The 18,902-nt window shown below is 46.7% G+C and overlaps 1 protein-coding gene across 26 annotated transcripts in view; it reads right to left on the bottom strand.

Moving 5' to 3' along the window:
- The window catches only part of ptprdb (protein tyrosine phosphatase receptor type Db), a 153,634-nt gene that overhangs the window by 5,283 nt on the left and 129,449 nt on the right, over nt 1-18,902 (bottom strand). For all 26 annotated transcript variants that reach the window (XM_029118137.2, XM_029118136.2, XM_029118141.2 and 23 more), the window contains 3 exons: nt 1,336-1,462; nt 472-597; nt 149-303 (listed from right to left, as the gene is read on the bottom strand). In XM_029118137.2, the coding sequence (XP_028973970.1) occupies nt 149-303; nt 472-597; nt 1,336-1,462 (408 nt within the window). The remainder of the gene's footprint in view (nt 1-148; nt 304-471; nt 598-1,335; nt 1,463-18,902) is intronic.

The raw sequence follows: 18,902 nt of genomic DNA, 5'->3' as shown, positions 1-18,902 counted from the left end.
CAGTCATGGTTTTATATGGCTGCTGTGCCTTATGCATTTCTCTGTTATCTTCACGTTCACTTTTTATTGAGAAAAAACACTTTATTATAGTGAAAAACAAACTGGAGTTAGCTGACTATTTTGACTCCTGAGGTAGGCGGGATCTTACCTACAGTGCACCGTGATTGGTCCATCCTGGCCAAACTGCTCTTTAGTTTTGTGCACCTGGCCAATGAAATCAATGAACCCCTCCCCTGACTTTGGCACTCCCTGTTCTGGCCAATCAGTGAACTGGAACTGACGAACTGTCCGAGACTGGCCGTCCTGGGGAGACAAACAGCAGCTTGATTCGCACAAAGGTACACAAACACATACACAACAGATGTGAGAGAAGACACACACACACACACACACACTCACACACACACACACACACACACACACACACACACACACTCACTCACACACACTCACACACACACACACACTCACCCGGGCGTCGGTGACCTTGAACTCTCTGAGGATGTATTGGGGCATGTTGTACTCAGCCATGGGGTCCACCACAAAGTACTGGTACCTGGCCGAGCGCTCCGCGGGCCAGTACTGATGACACTTCTCCTGCAAAGGGGAGACACATTTCTAATGTGGAGTAACTGTGTCTGTCTGTGTGTGTGTCTGTCTGTGTGTGTGTCTGTGTGTGTATTCAGGCCGGCGCCAGATGGCTCAGTTCAGCTAAGAAAATGTTTTGTTCATTTCGTGATAAAGGAACAGCATTCGGCAAAGCAGTAGGGTTTGTCTCTTGTAAATATTCAGATGACCGTCTGTAGATTTGGCCACTAGGGGGCCTGCAGCCGTCTTACATAAATACCTTCATGTTTTATGGTGGTCATTGTTTTTTTGTTTTTTTTGGTCATTGTCTCTTGTTGAATAATGCGGTTCTAAGGAGCAGTCCTTGGTTTTGAATTTAACTGGTAATTACACAGGGCTTAGTTATTGTGCTTCATTCTAACTGCAGAAGTTGAACCATAGTCATTCTGCAGTTGAAGACACTAAAAGACGATGCAGCAGAATAGTTCTGTCCACATTGTGAGGAAGGTTCTAATATGTTCATTATTTTTAAGCAGATTTCCAAATGTGTAAAAAATATTAATATTCCAGTACAAAATAATTTTTCATGTGATGTTAAGTGTCATGAAAGCACCAGTGTTTTTGTGTAGCGTGGTACACTGTGTGTGTGTGTGTGTGTGTGTCCTACACCCAAACCCCCACAGTTTAGTCAACATAACCACGGTAAAGTTTAACGTGTGTGTGTGTGTGTGAATGGCGTCGGTATGTGTGTTTGTGTGTCCTACTTACGCGTCCCATTTCCCTCAGTTTAGTCAACATGACCACTATGGTAGAGTTGTGTTCCCACAACATCCTCCAGTAGTCCTCCGTGGTCTCGGCGAGCGGGCCCTGGGTGGCTATATAAGCCCTCTGCTGCCTGCATAGATGGACACAAAGACACATTTCCAGATGGAATGACAGACAGACAGACAGGATTCAACTGAGGCCACACCCCCCCACCACCACCGCTCACACTGGGGCCACACCCCCCCAATGCCGATACCGAGGCCACACCCCCCTACCGCTTATACCAGGGCCGCCCCGCCCACCACTTCTACCGAGGCCACACCCCCCTATCACTTATACCAGGGCCGCCCCGCCCACCACTTCTACCGAGGCCACACCCCCCTACCACTTCTACCGAGGCCACACCCCCCTACCACTTCTACCGAGGCCACACCCCCCCTGCCACTTCTCCTGAGGTGGGTGTCTGGCACCAGGGCGATGACGCCGTCACCGCTACCTCAGTCAGTGTCGCGACCTCAGCTGGTCCCTGTGACTGTCGGCTAGCGTCTCACTGAGAAGGATGTTTCAGCCGCCAGATGACTGCACCAGAGGCCGTTGGATCCAGCTAGTCTCCGCGTCAACGATGGCAACCTCAAACAGCCAGAGTAAGTTGTCGTCACATGTTACAGCCGTCTCCTTCGCGTTTACAGCCACACCTGAATTTGGCCATACCACGAGACGGGGTCACCGCTAAAGGCAGCAGTTACTTACAGGGCTGGAGCAAAGTATTTGGCAGGGTCACAGACAAGGTCTGCCGACTTCAGATGATAAAACATCTGAAAAGATTTAAATGACAGTACGGTCGGTCTGGTGTCTCACTGTGTGAGGAACAAGTTCAGTTTCTACTTTTCTAAATAATAAATTGTTATCAATTCTTTTGTCATGTTGAATCTGTGTAACCTTGAGCTATAGTACATATACTGTTTCAAAGTCACTGAAAAAAATTAAATGGGTTCAGACAATTCCTGGAATATTTAAAGGTGACTGTTTAGCGTTTAATGTTTAATGATCTGTGACTGACAGGTCTAAATGCTATGTACGCTACTGACTAACGCTGAAAACGTGATATCATGTTATTTTGTGTAGAAGCTGTTTGACAACAGGAATTTCAGCCTCTTCCAGTGAAACTGGACGTTAGTCCTAATTAGGCTGTGTATATATACATCTTCACATCTTTCGTAACACCCAAAGGGTAAGACTGAAGCTTTCAATGGCCAAAGTAGGCTCTGGTAAATAAAGGATAAAATAATATGTTGGCTTTAAAAAAATTTTTTTAAATTAAACACCGAGTTATTATTTAAAAACACAATTTAAGCAACTGCCTTTTTACAGGAGTATGAAATCTAACCATATGAGGTTACACCTGCTGGTTTTCTGTTCTACCTCATCGTTAACCTCACTCACCGATGTCCCTGATTAGAGGGGTAGAATAAACAAATGGAGTGGAACCGGCCAGGTCCAGATTGGAATACCAACGTCCTACCAAAAACAGATCTAAAGTAGCACAGACTGTGATGTCAGAGAAACATTACATTACAGAAACCTTGTACCGCTACACTCATTTTGACTTCCACACCTCTCCTCCCTCCCCTCTCGTCCCTCCCCTCTCCTCCCTCCCTTCTCCTCGCTCCCCTCTCCCTCATATAGCCATCTCAAAGACTTTAGGGGCAGCAGTAATGGGGTTCATCTCCGGAGTACCTGGGGGCTACCTGCTGTCCTCCACACTGGCTGTGGGAACAGGTGACCTGGGGCCTCGGCCGGAAGACGTCAACAAGGAGGTGTCCGAGGCCGACAGAGGCCTGGTCATGGTTCTGACTCTGTGGATCGGCATGTTGGTCATGCTGTTTCTGCCCCTGGTAGTTGGGGGACTGTTGTGCCTGGCCATCTCCCGGCGGATCAGGCGGGCAGGGGAGACCGAGCCGGACACTACGGAGGTGGTCGCCGTGTTGACCGTGGTTCTGATCGGTACCTCCGCCATATGCGGAGGCCTGGGACTGCTCTCGGAAATGGCGGTGAGAACGCTGACCCGTATCCTGGAGCTCTACGGGAGTACCGTGGGACTCTCCCTGAAGATACAGTTCCTGGTCGTGTCGCCGTTCGTGGCCGCCTCCTCGGCAGGCGTGGCGGTCCAGTTCGGCAGGGGAGTGGTGAAGCTCAGAGTGGCGACGGGAATTGGAACGGGTATCCTGGCAGCCTTGAGGTCCCAGTCACTGCTCGGGGACTGGGGGACCATGGGAGCCCTCCTGGGCCCGGCGGCGGCAGCGGGTGTGGCCCTGTCGGCGGCACAGAGGCGGAGCAGCACTGTGTACGGCAAGGCGGGGAGACTGGGGACCATGCTGGGAGCCATGTGTGCTGCTTGGTACTGGAGGGGGTCTCAGGGGATTCTGACTGTTCTGGTTCTGGTGTGGATCTTTACCATCTCACTGGTTGTCTAACCTCAATACCTGGTCGTCTAGCCTCGATCACAGTTTGTCCAGCCTCGATCGCTGGTCGTCCAGCCTCGATCACTGGTCGTCCAGCCTCGATCACAGTTTGTCCAGCCTCGATCGCTGGTCGTCCAGCCTCGATCACAGTTTGTCCAGCCTCGATCGCTGGTCGTCCAGCCTCGATCACAGTTTGTCCAGCCTCGATCGCTGGTCGTCCAGCCTCGATCACAGTTTGTCCAGCCTCGATCGCTGGTCGTCCAGCCTCGATCACAGTTTGTCCAGTCTCGATCACTGGTCATCCAGCCTCGATCGCTGGTCATCCAGCCTCGATCGCTGGTCGTCCAGCCTCGATCACAGTTTGTCCAGTCTCGATCACTGGTCATCCAGCCTCGATCACTGGTCGTCCAGCCTCGATCACAGTTTGTCCAGTCTCGATCACTGGTCATCCAGCCTCGATCACTGGTCGTCCAGCCTCGATCACTGGTCGTCTTGCCAATGATCTCGATCTGCTACCCTTAGCCACAACCCTCATACATCTACTGTTCGGAAATAACGGCGCCTATGGTGTCCTTTGTCAATGGATTATGTGTCTGACAACTTTGTTCTGTTCAGAGTTACTGCTATTTAACTGAAAGGGAAAATAGCTTGTGAGGCTGATGAATATTAGGTACGCTAAATACGCTAGCTAGCTTAACATCCATGACAATGGCTAACAATGTCATCCTACTACACAAAAACAACGTTTTAACATTTTGCAATAGTTTTCCTCTGAGAAATAATAGTAAAAATTCTATGCACTTTATTTAAAAGTTTGGATGTAATTGCATTATTTATACCTAAGGTAAACATAAGAATCTACACTCCGTGGCCAGTTCATTAGGTACACTCATGTAGAACTGGGTTGAACCACTTTGCCTCCAGAACAGCTTGAATTCTTTCGGGGCTTGGGTTCTCCGAGGGGTCTGAAACATTCCACAGGGGTGTCGGTCCATGGTGATGTGAAGGCATCACTCGGTTGCTGCAGTAGGAAAGTTAAAGCCTGTCCCAGTGAATCCAAAATATGCTCTTTGGGGTTGAGGCCTGGGGACAGTGCAGGCTTCTAAAGTAAAGTGAACCAGGATATGTTAGATCAGGCAACGTTTTTACTCTCCTGAACTGTCTGGTGTTGGACATGGTGTGTACGCTGGAGCCACCACTTCTTGTTTGAAGTGGAACCTTGTGAGGTCATCAGATGCAATGGCCCAGCCGTGGTCACGACCAACACGCTGAGTGTTCCCGAGATGCTGTCGTATACAGTTGTCCTGTTGCAGTTGTCCGTTACCTGCCTGCCTGTTATCTCGCACGATTCATGCCGTTCCCTTTCAACCACTCAGATCAATGAGCTCTTTTGTAGGCCGCAGGACTTCGACTGGCTGGATATTTCTTTTGACCCCGCCACACCACTCTCTGTAAATCCCAGACTCTGTTGGGTGTGAAAAACCCAACGACTGTAGAAACGATTGTGAAATTGAAAAATAAATCGTAGAACAATTTATAGTTTTTTTTTTTTGGAATCCTGGCTTTCCAAGGGCTTTCATGATTACATGTGAGCTCAAGCCACGTCTCACTGTCTGTAGATGCAATCCATTTTCATGAATAGCGTGATGTACCTAATAAACTGACCACTGACTACATTCAAACCCTGAATTGCTGATGCTATGTATTAGCTAACTAAAGGCTTTGAAGCCACCGGCTGCCATAGTGGATCTTCCCAGAAGCAGAAGCAGTCTTGGATTACAATCAGTGGATTTCTACAGTATTTCAATAACATGTTTTAAGGGAAAATGTGTATTTCAGTACTGCTTTGCTGAAGCTGGGACAGTGACATTAGTACTTAAAATAATATTTCTGTGTCATGTAAATACTTTCTTTCCTTTCACATGATCTAGGAGTATACATTAAGGTGTCTATAACATGCATCAAAAACAACTATAGACATGCATTTCTACAGATTATATTTTATAAGCTATAATTTAGTTAAACAATATATTTTTTCAGTGGGTGAGTGCCACCAACATAGCTACCTGGTGGCTGAAAATAGAGCCCGAACAGACCCCCCCACCTCTCTCCCTCTGTTTGTTTTGTGTCTTTTTAGTCCTTGTTAATTAAGGCTCGGATTAAAGTAATGTTGCAGCAGGAAACAGCCAATTGACGTGACTTATGCAAGTCACTTTGGCCAAGAGATGACATGCACAGCTTTGCCGAGATGCCCTTGAATGTCAGGAAAACACATTTAAATTGTGTGTGCCTGACTGGCTGTGTTCTCTTAGAGGGATAACACCATATATGCTGCAATGCCAGACATTGATTAATGACCACATTAACCAGTTGCTTATTGCCCTCAGGTATCACTGTTGATGATTCCAACACAATGCTGTGGCCTGCTTGTTGTAACCCTAAACCCAAACCTTAACCAAGTTAACCTTAATCTAAACCTTAAATAAGTTCATGCTTGATCTCAATGTTTAAATACTTTGTTTTCATCATTCATTATTTTTGTAAATCATTAATATTCATTATTTTGTAAATAATTTGCATAAAGTGTATAAATGCACATTAAATACATTGTGATTCAATGTCATAGACAGTATATGTCATTTACTAAGATGTATAAGGAAGTTATTGTAAATAAGAATGTTCCTTACTCATTCAGCCTGTGTAAATGACATGTTCAAATGTTTCTACTTCTACTTTATATCTTTTGAACCACTATGTCTGTTTATTTAATGGAAAAAACACCAATGTATATATTTTCTCATTTATTTCTTCTCCTGGAGAACTTGAAAGCCTTTTCAATGTAATCTAAAAACAATAAACATTGTTTCCTATAAATATTGTTTCCAGTTCTCTTCTATTGTAGCTTACAAACGTTTGAGTTTTACTTTCAGCAGGTCAACATTTCCCCACCTACTCAGTCCTTCTCTTTGAAGAAAACACGAGCAATGACATGACACAGTTTGCTATGTACTAGGCCAGAAAGAGGGGCCGAGGTCATGTATCTGGGCTAGCCTGACATGCAGGCAGGCACACGCACACACATGCACATACGCGCGCGCGCGCGCACACACACACACACACACACACACACACACACACACACACACACACACACAGACTTATACTGGCGATGTCACCTGTACCTCAGCTGTCACACAGAAACATACGCTCCATTAAACGGAGGACGGCAACAGAGTCACTCTCCACATCAACAGTGGAAACTTCCGACAGTCCGGGTTAAGACAAGACTCATTTTTAGCACGTAATTATAATTTGTTACCACGATCTTCACCTTCAACTCCTCAATTTGTACACGGACCCAGGGAGCTGGTCGTTGCTGAGGGCACCACATATATAAACGGTGCCCCAGAAAATTATGACAGAGACTTGGCTTTGCCCTGGCGGTTGAATCAGTGTATATAAGATCACAGGATTGCAAACAATGACTGGTTTCATTTCAGCTCAACCTGAGGCACTAGAACCTAGACTAGACACCATCATCTCGGGACGTGTCACAAGTAGCACCCTATTCCCCCATTGGTCCTGCACAAAAGTAGTGCCCAGCATGGGGAATGGGTGTCACACAGGATGCATTCACTGATTGGTTCGTTGGACAACCATGACAATGAACCACTTCCTGGAAGAGTTGAGGTTAATGTTAATTATACGTGTCTGTACAGGTTGATGAGTTACGGCTGAGTGACATGAGCCCCTGAAACCAGCCCCCATATAATAGAAAATGGTCCAACCTCCACATTATCCTGGGGCTCGGTGTCACGTTGATTATCTTATCAAATAAGTGGTTTAACAAATATGTGGCATGTCCTGTCTGACCTATGGTAAACTGAATGAAATAAGTCTCCCAAGTGATTATATCTAAATGGATTTCTTGCATCACTTTACTGTGTTGACAGGTGTTTCATCTGTATGGGAGGGATGCTTATAAACGGCGTTAGATTGGATCTTTCCAGCCTTGGTATCTCACTGTTACCGAGTCCACACCATCGTTCTATGCATGAGGCCACATTAGGCCACACCCTTTTACTGAGGCCACACCCACCCACCAACTTCTACCGAGGCCAAACCCGCCCACTTCTACTGAGGCCACACCCACACACTTCTAATACGGTAGATCCCTGTGGGCTGATGACACTGTCGCCAGTTCCTCGGATACCATCAGACACTAGGTCGCTGCTAGACAAGTGCCTCCAAATCTTACCCAGCCACGTCAATCATTAACTAAATCCTGTCCTTTAGCACACTGAGGTGATCCCTGTGACCGCATGGCGTCACAGTCGCATGTTTCCCTGTGTTACTGAGAGACACCAGGTTACTGTCAGGCAGAGTCGTGCTATTGGACAAAACCCACCTATCATTAACCGACTGTGTGTGACTAGCCTGTGGTGATCCCGGTGGCGGGACGCTGCCTGTCCGTTGCCCTCACTACCGGCCTGCCGTAGCGAGCACACAGGGGAAGTGGATCCAACCGCTGTCTGGGTCAACCATGGCGAGACTGTTTCAGGGTAAGAGTCTTAAAGGAGACGAATCACCCAGAAGAAACCGATCTCTTGATGTGTGTCCGCTGTGAAAACATATGCACCCAGTCTTTTCACTGGGACTCTATGGGTATGTTTCTTTGTGTGTATATTAGCAACATTGTTTTCAAGATGGTGTGCCTGCATATTGACGTCCGTGGGTAGGCCAGCAGAGCAATGTGATTGGGGTACGACATCGGGATCTGTTCATTGGTGCAGCTGGTCGTACATTATAATAACGTCTTTGTGTTTGGTTTTCATAATAGGGATCCTGTATCTAGCAGATCTGGCAGCCAATCAGAGAAAGAGGAGATGTTTCAACTTTACAGTATTTCATGTATTAATATTAATATATTATTATTTATAAACAAAGTGACACGCACCAAGACCTCTTATCTATTCTCATCTAGCCTGCTGCAAAGCAAGAAACATTGAGGGAGGGATTATTTTAGGATAGAACAAATGTTACTTTTGATTGTCTTGTGGTGTTTTAGCTCAGATTAAAACCCATATGCAGATTACCAAGGTTAGCCTATAGTCTTTTAATATCAAAAATGAGTGTTTGCTGGTCGGTAAAATGTATTGTTCAGCATCTGGGTTAAAGAGGCCTCCAAACCAAATGAAAAAAACATAGCACAAGTGGAACACAATACAGATCACCCTCAACCAACTGCTTCCACTGAAGAAAACATCCTGTCGCTCGGTTTTTTTGCTTCGACCTTCAAGCAAGCAATCCAAAACTAAATTAGTTGGCTGTACAACCACCCCCCCCCACACACACACTGCATATAAATATCCATTGTTCAACAACTGCAATGCGCCCTGCACTGTGTCCGTGTTCCCGGGGGGGGGGGGCAGAAAATGAGACGCAGCGATCAGGCCCCTCGAGTGTCTCGAAGGAAACGTCTCAATCTAATAGAAATGACAAACGCTTCTGGCCGACCAGTGGGAGACAAACGTGTTAATGACGTTTCGGGTTATTAAAACAAATGTTCACATGCCGGGCGATAGCTGCTAAGTAACCATGACGATAGCATTGTCAAGAAACCGCCAGGTCCAGACCGCAAGTCCGTGGGGAAAAGATGGAATAGAGGGTTTTGTGAGTTCATTTTTGAGCTAAAAAAGCCCACTGAAAAACACAGCCCGTTTTGCAAAGTATTATTTTTACAATTCCCTTATCCTGGTGTATTAAACATTCCACAAACTCTTGTCAAAAGCTCTTATCAATTCCTAGCTTGTGCAGAAAACATGTGGCATTATGTAGAAAGGCAGTGAGGGCTTTAGCAGTTAGGCCATCTGTCTAGCATCCAAAGGCTCCCAAAGGGTCCATAATAACAAGGAGTAGTGCAGGTAGGTCTAGCATCCAAAGGGTCCCAAAGGGTCCATGATAACAAGGAGTAGTGCAGGTTTACGGTTCCATGTCACAGATTTTACAATTGGCCACTTTTAGGACCTTTTAGGACAAATCAAACTAACATCTCTAATCTTGCCTGTCTGGCAAATATTCTTGAGTCATTAGTGAATAACCAACTGCAGTCATTTTTAACAATGAACTACACTCTTTCCTGAATTTCAGACAGAACCACAGTACCACTATGACCACAGTACCTGTTGTAAATGATATTGCTAATGACTTAGACAACAATAAGTGCTGTGCCGCCATGTTTGTAGATTTGTCTAAAGCCTTGGACACTGTAGACCATGTATTACTTTTGGGTAAACAGTCATCAATAGGACCAATAACAGATGCCTGTCGTTGGTTTGGTGAGGACAGAGGCCTTAAGGACAGAGGCCAGGCTGTTAGAGTAGACGGCATCCAGTCAGAGCCACTGGAGGTGGTTAAAGGGGTCCCACAAGGTTCTGTACTTGGTCCATTACTGTGTTGAGATAATAAAGAGTAAAATTAATCTATACGCTGACGACACTGTCATGTACTCTATTGCTTCGAGGGCTGACCAGGCATTACTGCAGCTGGAGACAGATTTTAAGAGACTACAAGGGTCTGTTTTACAACTTAAACTGAATTTAAACGCCAAGAAAACAAATGTTAAGAGTTTAAATAGGTCAAAATTGCTGGTTGAAAATATACTTGCACTCACGTGCTTAGATTGCTCCCAAATTAATCAAGTCTCTGTATATCATTTCATAGGGATATGGCTGGGTCCTCTCTAGGTTTCTTCCTAAAATTCGGCCTTCTTAGGGAGTTTTTCCTAGCCAATGAAATTCAACACTACTGTTGTTTGCTCCTTGTTTAAGGCTGGGTGTTTCTGTAAAAGCACTTTGTGACAAAGGGCTTTATAAATACATTTGATTGATTGATTGATTGGATGATAAACTGTCCTTTATTACAGAGTTCATAAAATGATGATGAACTGTAAGAGGCTAAAGATCAAGCTAGGCTTCCTCTATAGAAACAGAACATGTTTGTCCTCCACAAACAGAAAAAAAAATGTGTAAGCTCCTTTTATGTCGTGGGGATATTATCTACATGCTACAGCATCCACACTTAAACCACTGGACGCTACTTAGCATTGTGCGCTCAGGTTTATTACGGGTGCTAGCTACAGAACTCACCACCGCAGTTTATATCAAAGTATGGGCTGGACTTGGTGCTTGAGACGAGAACAACATGCAACATTTCCAGTGGTCTTCGGTATTCTCAAGGCATTCCTTTAAGTGGAACCGTCACATCTGGCTGGAAAAATAACACCTTTCCCCACCCAACAAAATAACACCTTTCTTCCTCCCAACATGCAGGCATCTGGAAAGCTGTGGGAGCGGGAATGCTGGGATTTCCTTACGGAGTACCTGGAGGTGTTCTGCTGTCCTCCACGCTGGCGGCGGCTGGAATGTGTGAGCTGGTCACATCCATACGGACGGCTAAGGAAGAATCGCACTCATGGCTGGTCGACGGTCTGACTCTGCTGACAGGAATGGTGCTGCTGATCGGTTCGGTGCCCGTGATCGGAGGACTCCTGTATCTAGCAGCGCTGGCGGCGTATCGGAGAACGAGGAGAATGTGGAGGGCTTGGGATGATGAACTATATGCCGCGGAGGTGGTGGTGGTGGGAATCACGGTCCTGCTTGGGATCCCTTTCATAAACGGATGTGTTGGATTCCTTATGGAGACGGCGATCGCACGCTCCCACATCCTGACTCTCTACAAGTGTTCGGCGGAGGTGGTTGTGAGCGTGGCCTGCGTTCTGGCGTTACCCATGGCCGTGGCGTTCGCGGCCGGGGGGACGGAGGCCTTTGCGGCGATGCAGGACAGGTTTGGTTTGGGGGTGGTAGAGCTGGGGGCCGCGGCGGTTATAGGATGGGGTACATTAGGGGCCTTAGAGACGTACCAGTCAGTGCTGGGTCAGTGGGGGACCGTGGGGGGAATGATGGGGCCGGCGGTGGCCGCAGGGGTGGCTCTGTCAGCCGGGGTCAGACGGGGAAGCAGTGGCTATGGGAAGGCAGGGAAAGTTGGGGCCATCCTAGGAGCAGCCCTGGGGGGTCTCTGTGTCTTTTGGTCTGGGAGAGGGTCTCTGAGTGTTTCACTTCATTGATGGTGGTTTTGTCAGTCTTATTAGAGCGGGGTGCTTTACATTCATGGTAACATGCTGTGGTTTTTTCCATGATAATTTAAACTACAACCTGTCTGATTGTCGGAGCTATGTATTGTCTTATTGACATTTTACATAAAATATCAAAACATGTTCATTAAATTTGACTGTAAGCTATTTTGGTGACAGTGAGGAAAGACATAGGTGTGAGGCCACACCACTCACATTCTAGTGAGGACACACCTCTCACATTTTAGTGAGGACACACCTCTCACATTTTAGTGAGGCCACACCCCTAACACTTCTACTGAGGCCACACCCCTAACACTTCTACTGAGGCCACACCCGTAACACTTCTACTGAGGCCACACCCCTAACACTTCTACTGAGGCCACACCCGTAACACTTCTACTGAGGCCACACCCGTAACACTTCTACTGAGGCCACACCCGTAACACTTCTACTGAGGCCACACCACTCACACTTCTACTGAGGCCACACCCGTAACACTTCTACTGAGGCCACACCCATAACACTTCTACTGAGGCCACACCCGTAACACTTCTACTGAGGCCACACCACTCACACTTCTATTGAGGTGGCTTCCTGTGACAGGGTGACAACACTGTCACTAGTACCTCACTGACTATAGAAGTATGCTTCATTAACAGGAGGATAACAGAGGCCAGTGGGTCCAGTTAGTTTCCATGTCAACAATGGAAACCTCAGACCAGTGCTATTCAAACTGGGGTCCATGGTCCGGGTTGTGTAACCAGGGGATTACAAATGTCCCTGAAAGTGCACTGATCAAGCAGCTCACATATGAAGCCTGTTGGTGCATGCTGCAAAATGTAATTCAAAACGAACGTACCCCCTTGCTTTTGTGGCTACTGTACATGACTGGCAGAATCACCTCAGGGTAATCTCCTCTGCGCCGAGCCAAGCTAGAAGCTACACTATCATGGACAGGTGTTTGAAGAATACTTGCCCTTCTTCAAGTACCTGTAGAGGATCGGATGATGCAGAAGGCATCTAAGAACATACAACAGTTACATTGAATATGGTTTCGTTGAGAACAGTGACGCTAAACCAAAATGAGACGATGGAGTTGGTATAACTGACTAACAAAGCATCCCAAACTGTTGGAAAAAGATTAAATTACTTAAACACTTCAAAGACTTCGTGCGTCAGAGACAGGAAGAGACGGAAAAAACTGTCAATCACACTTTAAAAGTTCAAGGACATTACACACACACACACACACACACAGACACACACACATAATTACTTGCTTGCTTACATAAGCCCGAGGACACACCCCAGATGAATGGGCATCGATGAGGGAATTTCCCCTGACAAAAACACAGTGGGGGAAACCCCAGAGTAAAACCTGAGTAAGGAAGAGGTTGGGCTACTGTCTGTGCCACGATCAGATGAAGGTAACTCAAAAAACAAGATAACTTGCGAGGGACATTTGAGTTCTGTAACAATACAAAAAAAACAGGTGAATTCAAGTTCAAGCCTCTGGGTTCAATCCACTAACGCCTGACAACGCTGACACAATGTAATTACAGATGTATGACAGCTGGAATTAGGCCTAGACAGAGAGGAGGATTATGGGTCAAGAGTGACATTTTGGGGAAGATGTGCTGGAACATGAATCTAATGAGATTAGGTTTGGGTAGAAAATTGGGGTGTTGGGTGAGAGGGGACAAAAGGTCTAATTGATCTTTGTCAATTTTGTGTTATTGATTGTTTTCTTAGATTAGAAATGTGATTTTGATCATTTAACTTTCTATGATCTTTGTTAGGTAGATCTTAAGTAGGATTGACTAGAATCCTTTTAATTATGGTTGTTTTTACTAGTTATTTATTTATTTTACTAGTTTTTTTTTTTTTTAGTTTCACATATTTATGCGAGACACGATTCCATCTGAGGGGGATAGAAAAATCTATGATGTTGTTTTATTAGCAGTAATGCAGTCGATGTATCGGTCTGTCGTGGTGAAGAAAGAGCTGAGCCGCAAGGCGAAGCTCTCGATTTACCAGTCAATCTACGTTCCTACTCTCATCTATGGTCATGAGCTTTGGGTCATGACCGAAAGGACAAGATCCCGGATACAGGTGGCTGAAATTAGCTTTCTCCGCAGGGTGGCTGGGCGATCTCTTAGAGATAGGGTGAGAAGCTCAGTCACCCGGGAGGATCTCAGAGTAGAGCCGCTGCTCCTCCACATTGAGAGGGGTCAGCGGAGGTGGCTTGGGCATCTGTTTCGGATGCCTCCGGAACGCCTTCCTGGGAGGGTGTTCCGGTCCCGTCCCACTGGGAGGAGACCCCGGGGAAGACCTAGGACACGCTGGAGGGACTATGTCTCCCGGCTGGCCTGGGAACGCCTCGGTGTCCCCCCGGAAGAGCTAGAGGAAGTGTCTGGGGAGAGGGAAGTCTGGGCATCTCTACTTAGACTGCTGCCCCCGCGACCCGGCCCCGGATAAGCGGAAGATGATGGATGGATGGATGTTTTATTAGCTAAGATCTGTTTTCCTGTAAATAAAAGTAGGTGCTTCTCATCTGTTTGTATTAGACAAATAAATGTGTACTGATGCCTTAAAGGGGGTTTGCGAGAAATATGCCAGAAACATCCTATAAACATGTATATGCATTTATCATGTGATATTTGTGTCATAAAGCAAACATGGAACTCACTGCCTCGTTGGGATCTAGAATACATGGTGAGTGACTGTTCCAATCTGGTTGACCTGTGTGTTCTCCTAAGAGCTTCTCAGATGGCTAACTGATTTTCAGATTTGGTTAGTTGGTTGAAACTAGTGACTGGGCATCTGGAAATAAATGAACCAAGAGCTAAGTTATTGCACTACCATTAGCAGGGAGTACCTGCCCTTTCCTACAACATGCCTTGATGGGTTGTCATATTCCACATGGACCGCGATGGAGACAAAGTGGTTCGGCTGCAGGTAGAAAACGACACGTGAGCCGGTCATGCATCCCCGCAATAAACAGGCCTGGCAGTGAGAGGCCGGCATTCCCATCCAGTGTAACAGCTGATGGTCAAAAACATGGCGACACTGATTCACACCGACAGACAACGTGTTTCTGGGGCTGATGTTCTGAATGGCAGGGACACACACACACACACACACACACACACGGGTGGAGATTAGAGAACGTTCACACACTCCGGTGCCAAATGAATGGAATCTATTTGAGCTTCAGTGGCCACTAGAATGTTGTCCTTCTATCAGCGTTGTGTGTATGGTGGATGCTGGTGTATTTTAGGTTGTTTGTGTCACAGACCGTGCTGCGGTTTGTGGTTTCTGGCGGACGCGGTAAGAGCCGCAATGGGCACACGACAACACGGTCGGTTGCAGCTACACCATTCTGGAACTCAAAGTCAAACAAAAGGCTATGAGAGTGGGTGAAAGACACCCAGCATTACCTCCAGCGGTCATGGTGGTGTGTATTACCAGATATAAAAATGACACAAGTTGGCTGTTGTGTCACAGAACGTATGAACATTCCAGGCTCCCGAAGCAGCACAACCTGCTCAACCTCATTCTCAGGCCGAGTCCCAAATGGATGCCTACGGCCTTGTCAGTGCCCCTCTTTTGAGACAACGTTCCAGTAGTTGGGGTCTTTACCCAGGCGCTGTCTGACAAACATCAGTCGTGTTTTGATATTGTTTGAGAGGACAGGCTTCTTCCTTCTCCTTGCAGGCCAGGCTTGTGACAGTTGACTTAAGTGCTTCAGTACTGTATATTCTGTCATGTTACTCTGGGTGTCTTAGAGGAGCTTCTCTTGGTCATCTCTTGGGCTGAGTTGGGTGGGTCATCCTGTCATATGTAGACTGCACGTGACGGGGAACTTTCTCAATTTCTGGTTGATGTTTTGGACAGTGATGTACTTAGAAACGGCATTCTAACCTCTCAATCTCATGGGATGTGTTACCACACATCCATATGGTTAAACCAAACCACACCACTCTTATCTCTATGGTAAGCTGGCCCCTCACAAGCTACTCTCTAAGGGCTTTCTGATCCTTTACAGCTGATTATAATTCTAGCCATGTCATGTGACGGTACAGGCAGGGATGTAATAAGCTTTTAATCATCGGGAAACTGCATTTCTTTTAACTTTAATTGAATGAATGGTTTGAGAGTTGAATAGTTTCGGTGTGATTTGGGACATTGGATTAACTTTATCAACGAACGTGGTTGGAACGTGGTTCAACATTTGTCTCACAAACATACTTTTGTTGCCAGCGGTTTAGACATTGATGGCTGTGTGTTGAGTTATTTTGAGGGGACAGCAAATGTACACTGTTACACAAGCTGCACAATCACTACTTTACATCGTAGCAAAGTGTCATTTCTTCAGTGTTGTCGCATGAAAAGATAAAATCAAATATTTACAAAAATGTGAGGGGTGTACTCACGTCTGTGAGATACTGTACATATTTCCCCCACAATGAATTCCTGTCACAAGGCAGTGACACTGTAAGAGTTCCCTCCAGTGGGATCCCTGTCACTGTCAGACAGAGAAGCAGGTCTTATTGACAGCAACACATGCAGGTAGATCCAGTTACTCTCCGTATCGGCAATGGCAACACTGGACAATCAGGGTAAGAGCCGCACACAGCCACATAACGAGTTGAACCTTTATAACACACCTTTATGCCGCATTCATATTCAGGCGTACTCTGATTGCAACACAGTCTCAGAGTTTGGGCAGCAGCAAGTGGCAACAGGTGTTATTAGTGTTTTTATGGTGAAGGTTTAAAAACTCTGGGACAGGGTTACTGCGACGCGGCGGGAAGAATTTCTCACTGTGAGAAACAGTGATTTATTCCTAATTCCATCGTCTTGCCGAACAGATGTTTTAGATTGTCCGTCGTTGGGGGGCTTTACACACTATATTACTGTTTCAAAATCCTGCTTGACTGTAATTTCAGTCCAACACTTCAACCTGCTGGAGCTCCCTTTCAGACGGTGACCCAAACAGACCCTTATTCCCTACACAGTTCACCACTTCTGACAGGAGTCCTATGGGCACTGGTGAAAAGTAGTGCACTGCATAGGGTATAGGATGCTTTTTGGGAACCCCCCCTCAGTGTCTCTATGATCCAGCCGCTGTACATCCATTCAGCTGAACACCGACCGCTGGTCGGTCGCCAAACTCCTGTGAGGTTTCGATGGTGTTCACTGATTTGTGACTGAGATTGAGAAGGCTTTAACAGGGCTACAGACCCGGAAGCCAGAGGTGACAGGACCTGGTAACATCACGTTTGACCTAACATTTCCTTCACAGCCATGTGTTGTCCTGTGAGACACCTTGGTTGTCTGGTAGCACGGTGCCATCTGAACTGTGTTAAACACATTTCCATTGACTTGTTAACTAATAACCAACAACCTATTTCCTGTTCTCTTCCTCTTTTCTCCCAATGCCCTTGCTTCCACCACACGCACACACACACACGCACACACACACGCACACGTATGTGGTGATCTGAAGGCAGGCTGCTGGGATTCATCTCCGGTGCGCATGGAGGCTACCTGCTGTCTTCCACCCTGACAGCAGCACGAGGAGGTGACCTCGAGTCCCTTGTGGAATCATATCTCAGGGAGGACTCCCAAAGCCAGATCGTTTGGTTCCTGCCCTGGATCTCTGTGCATCTGGTGATAATGTTTCTACCCGCAATTGCCAAACGAATCCAGAGCAGAGCCTCCATGGCAATCCGGAGAGCGGGTGGGACCGAACGGAACACCTCGGCGGTTCCGTGCTTGTGAGGATGGCGTTCGCTTTCCTGTCACCTGTCGTGGCGTTCGTGGCAGCGCTGTTGTCGCCGTTCGGCATGGAGATGGTAACCCTGGTAACAGCGGTAGGAGTAGGCGGAGTTCTGCTGGCGGCGCTGACGTGTCAGTCCGCACTGGGTCCATGGAGGACTCTGTGGGCTCTGAACGGTCCAGTTGGGGCCGCCGGCTTGGCTCTGTCGGCCGGACTGATGTGGACCCAAAGCAGCTACGGGCGGGCGGGGAGGAGCTGGGCAACGCTGGGGGCGTTCTGTTTCGGCTGCCTCGGACTGAGGGACCATTTTGTCTTGTCACCGTTTGCCTTGTTTTTCTTTGTTTCCTGGTGCTGTGGCATAATGCTGATCACGATAATACCGCTGGCTGTTAATGCAAATGCTGAGCTGCTTTAATTTAATGTGTTGGGTTTTGGTTTAGCTGGTTAGGGAATGGATCATGTATACTTTATTTTTCATATATTGTTAAACAAACTATATATAAACATATATTTCAGTAACTGCTCACCATGTCTAGTAAAATGATGTATAAAAAAGACAAATTGTCAGCTGTTGTAAAACCGTGTCTGATTAAAGACAAAACATATTCAAAATTTTAAGCGGATTAACACAAATTTCCTTAACATTTTGCCCTGACTAATACCATCTTTATACACTAAATGGGTTAAAGTGAATAACTGAATCGGTGGAGGCCCCCTGGACGTCAGGGGCCCTGGGGTTGGGGCTCTGCGTGCTGCTCTGGAATTTGGCCACCATGTCTGTTTGGTTCAGACAACTCACTGGCCATCTAACGAGCTAACTGAGCTAGCATTAGTAACTGAGATGACAGAAAAACAACTGATTAGCCTTGTCAGGGCTTAACTTAAATGTGTGTTTGTGCGTAGTACTGAAACAGCCTACCAGGTATGGGTGTGTGTGCGTGGATGTGTCAGTCTACGCTGCTTTAACCAGAAGCCTAAGTGTCTGTGTGTGTGTGTGTGCGTAGGTACATCGACACGTGTGTATGTGTGTGTGTATATCCAAATGCATTCAATTGTGTGAGTTAACTAGAATGTGTGTGCGAGCCCAACTCCCAGGGTGCACTGCTGTAACCACAAGGCCTTCCGCTCTTGCTCTTCCCTTGCTTTTGCCCCGAGAGCCGTTACTAGGCAACCTCGACCCCAAAAGTCC

This window comes from Esox lucius, chromosome 25 (assembly GCF_011004845.1).
Source record: "Esox lucius isolate fEsoLuc1 chromosome 25, fEsoLuc1.pri, whole genome shotgun sequence".
Taxonomy (NCBI): Eukaryota; Metazoa; Chordata; class Actinopteri; order Esociformes; family Esocidae; genus Esox; species Esox lucius.
This window is presented reverse-complemented; position numbering and strand designations above follow the sequence as displayed.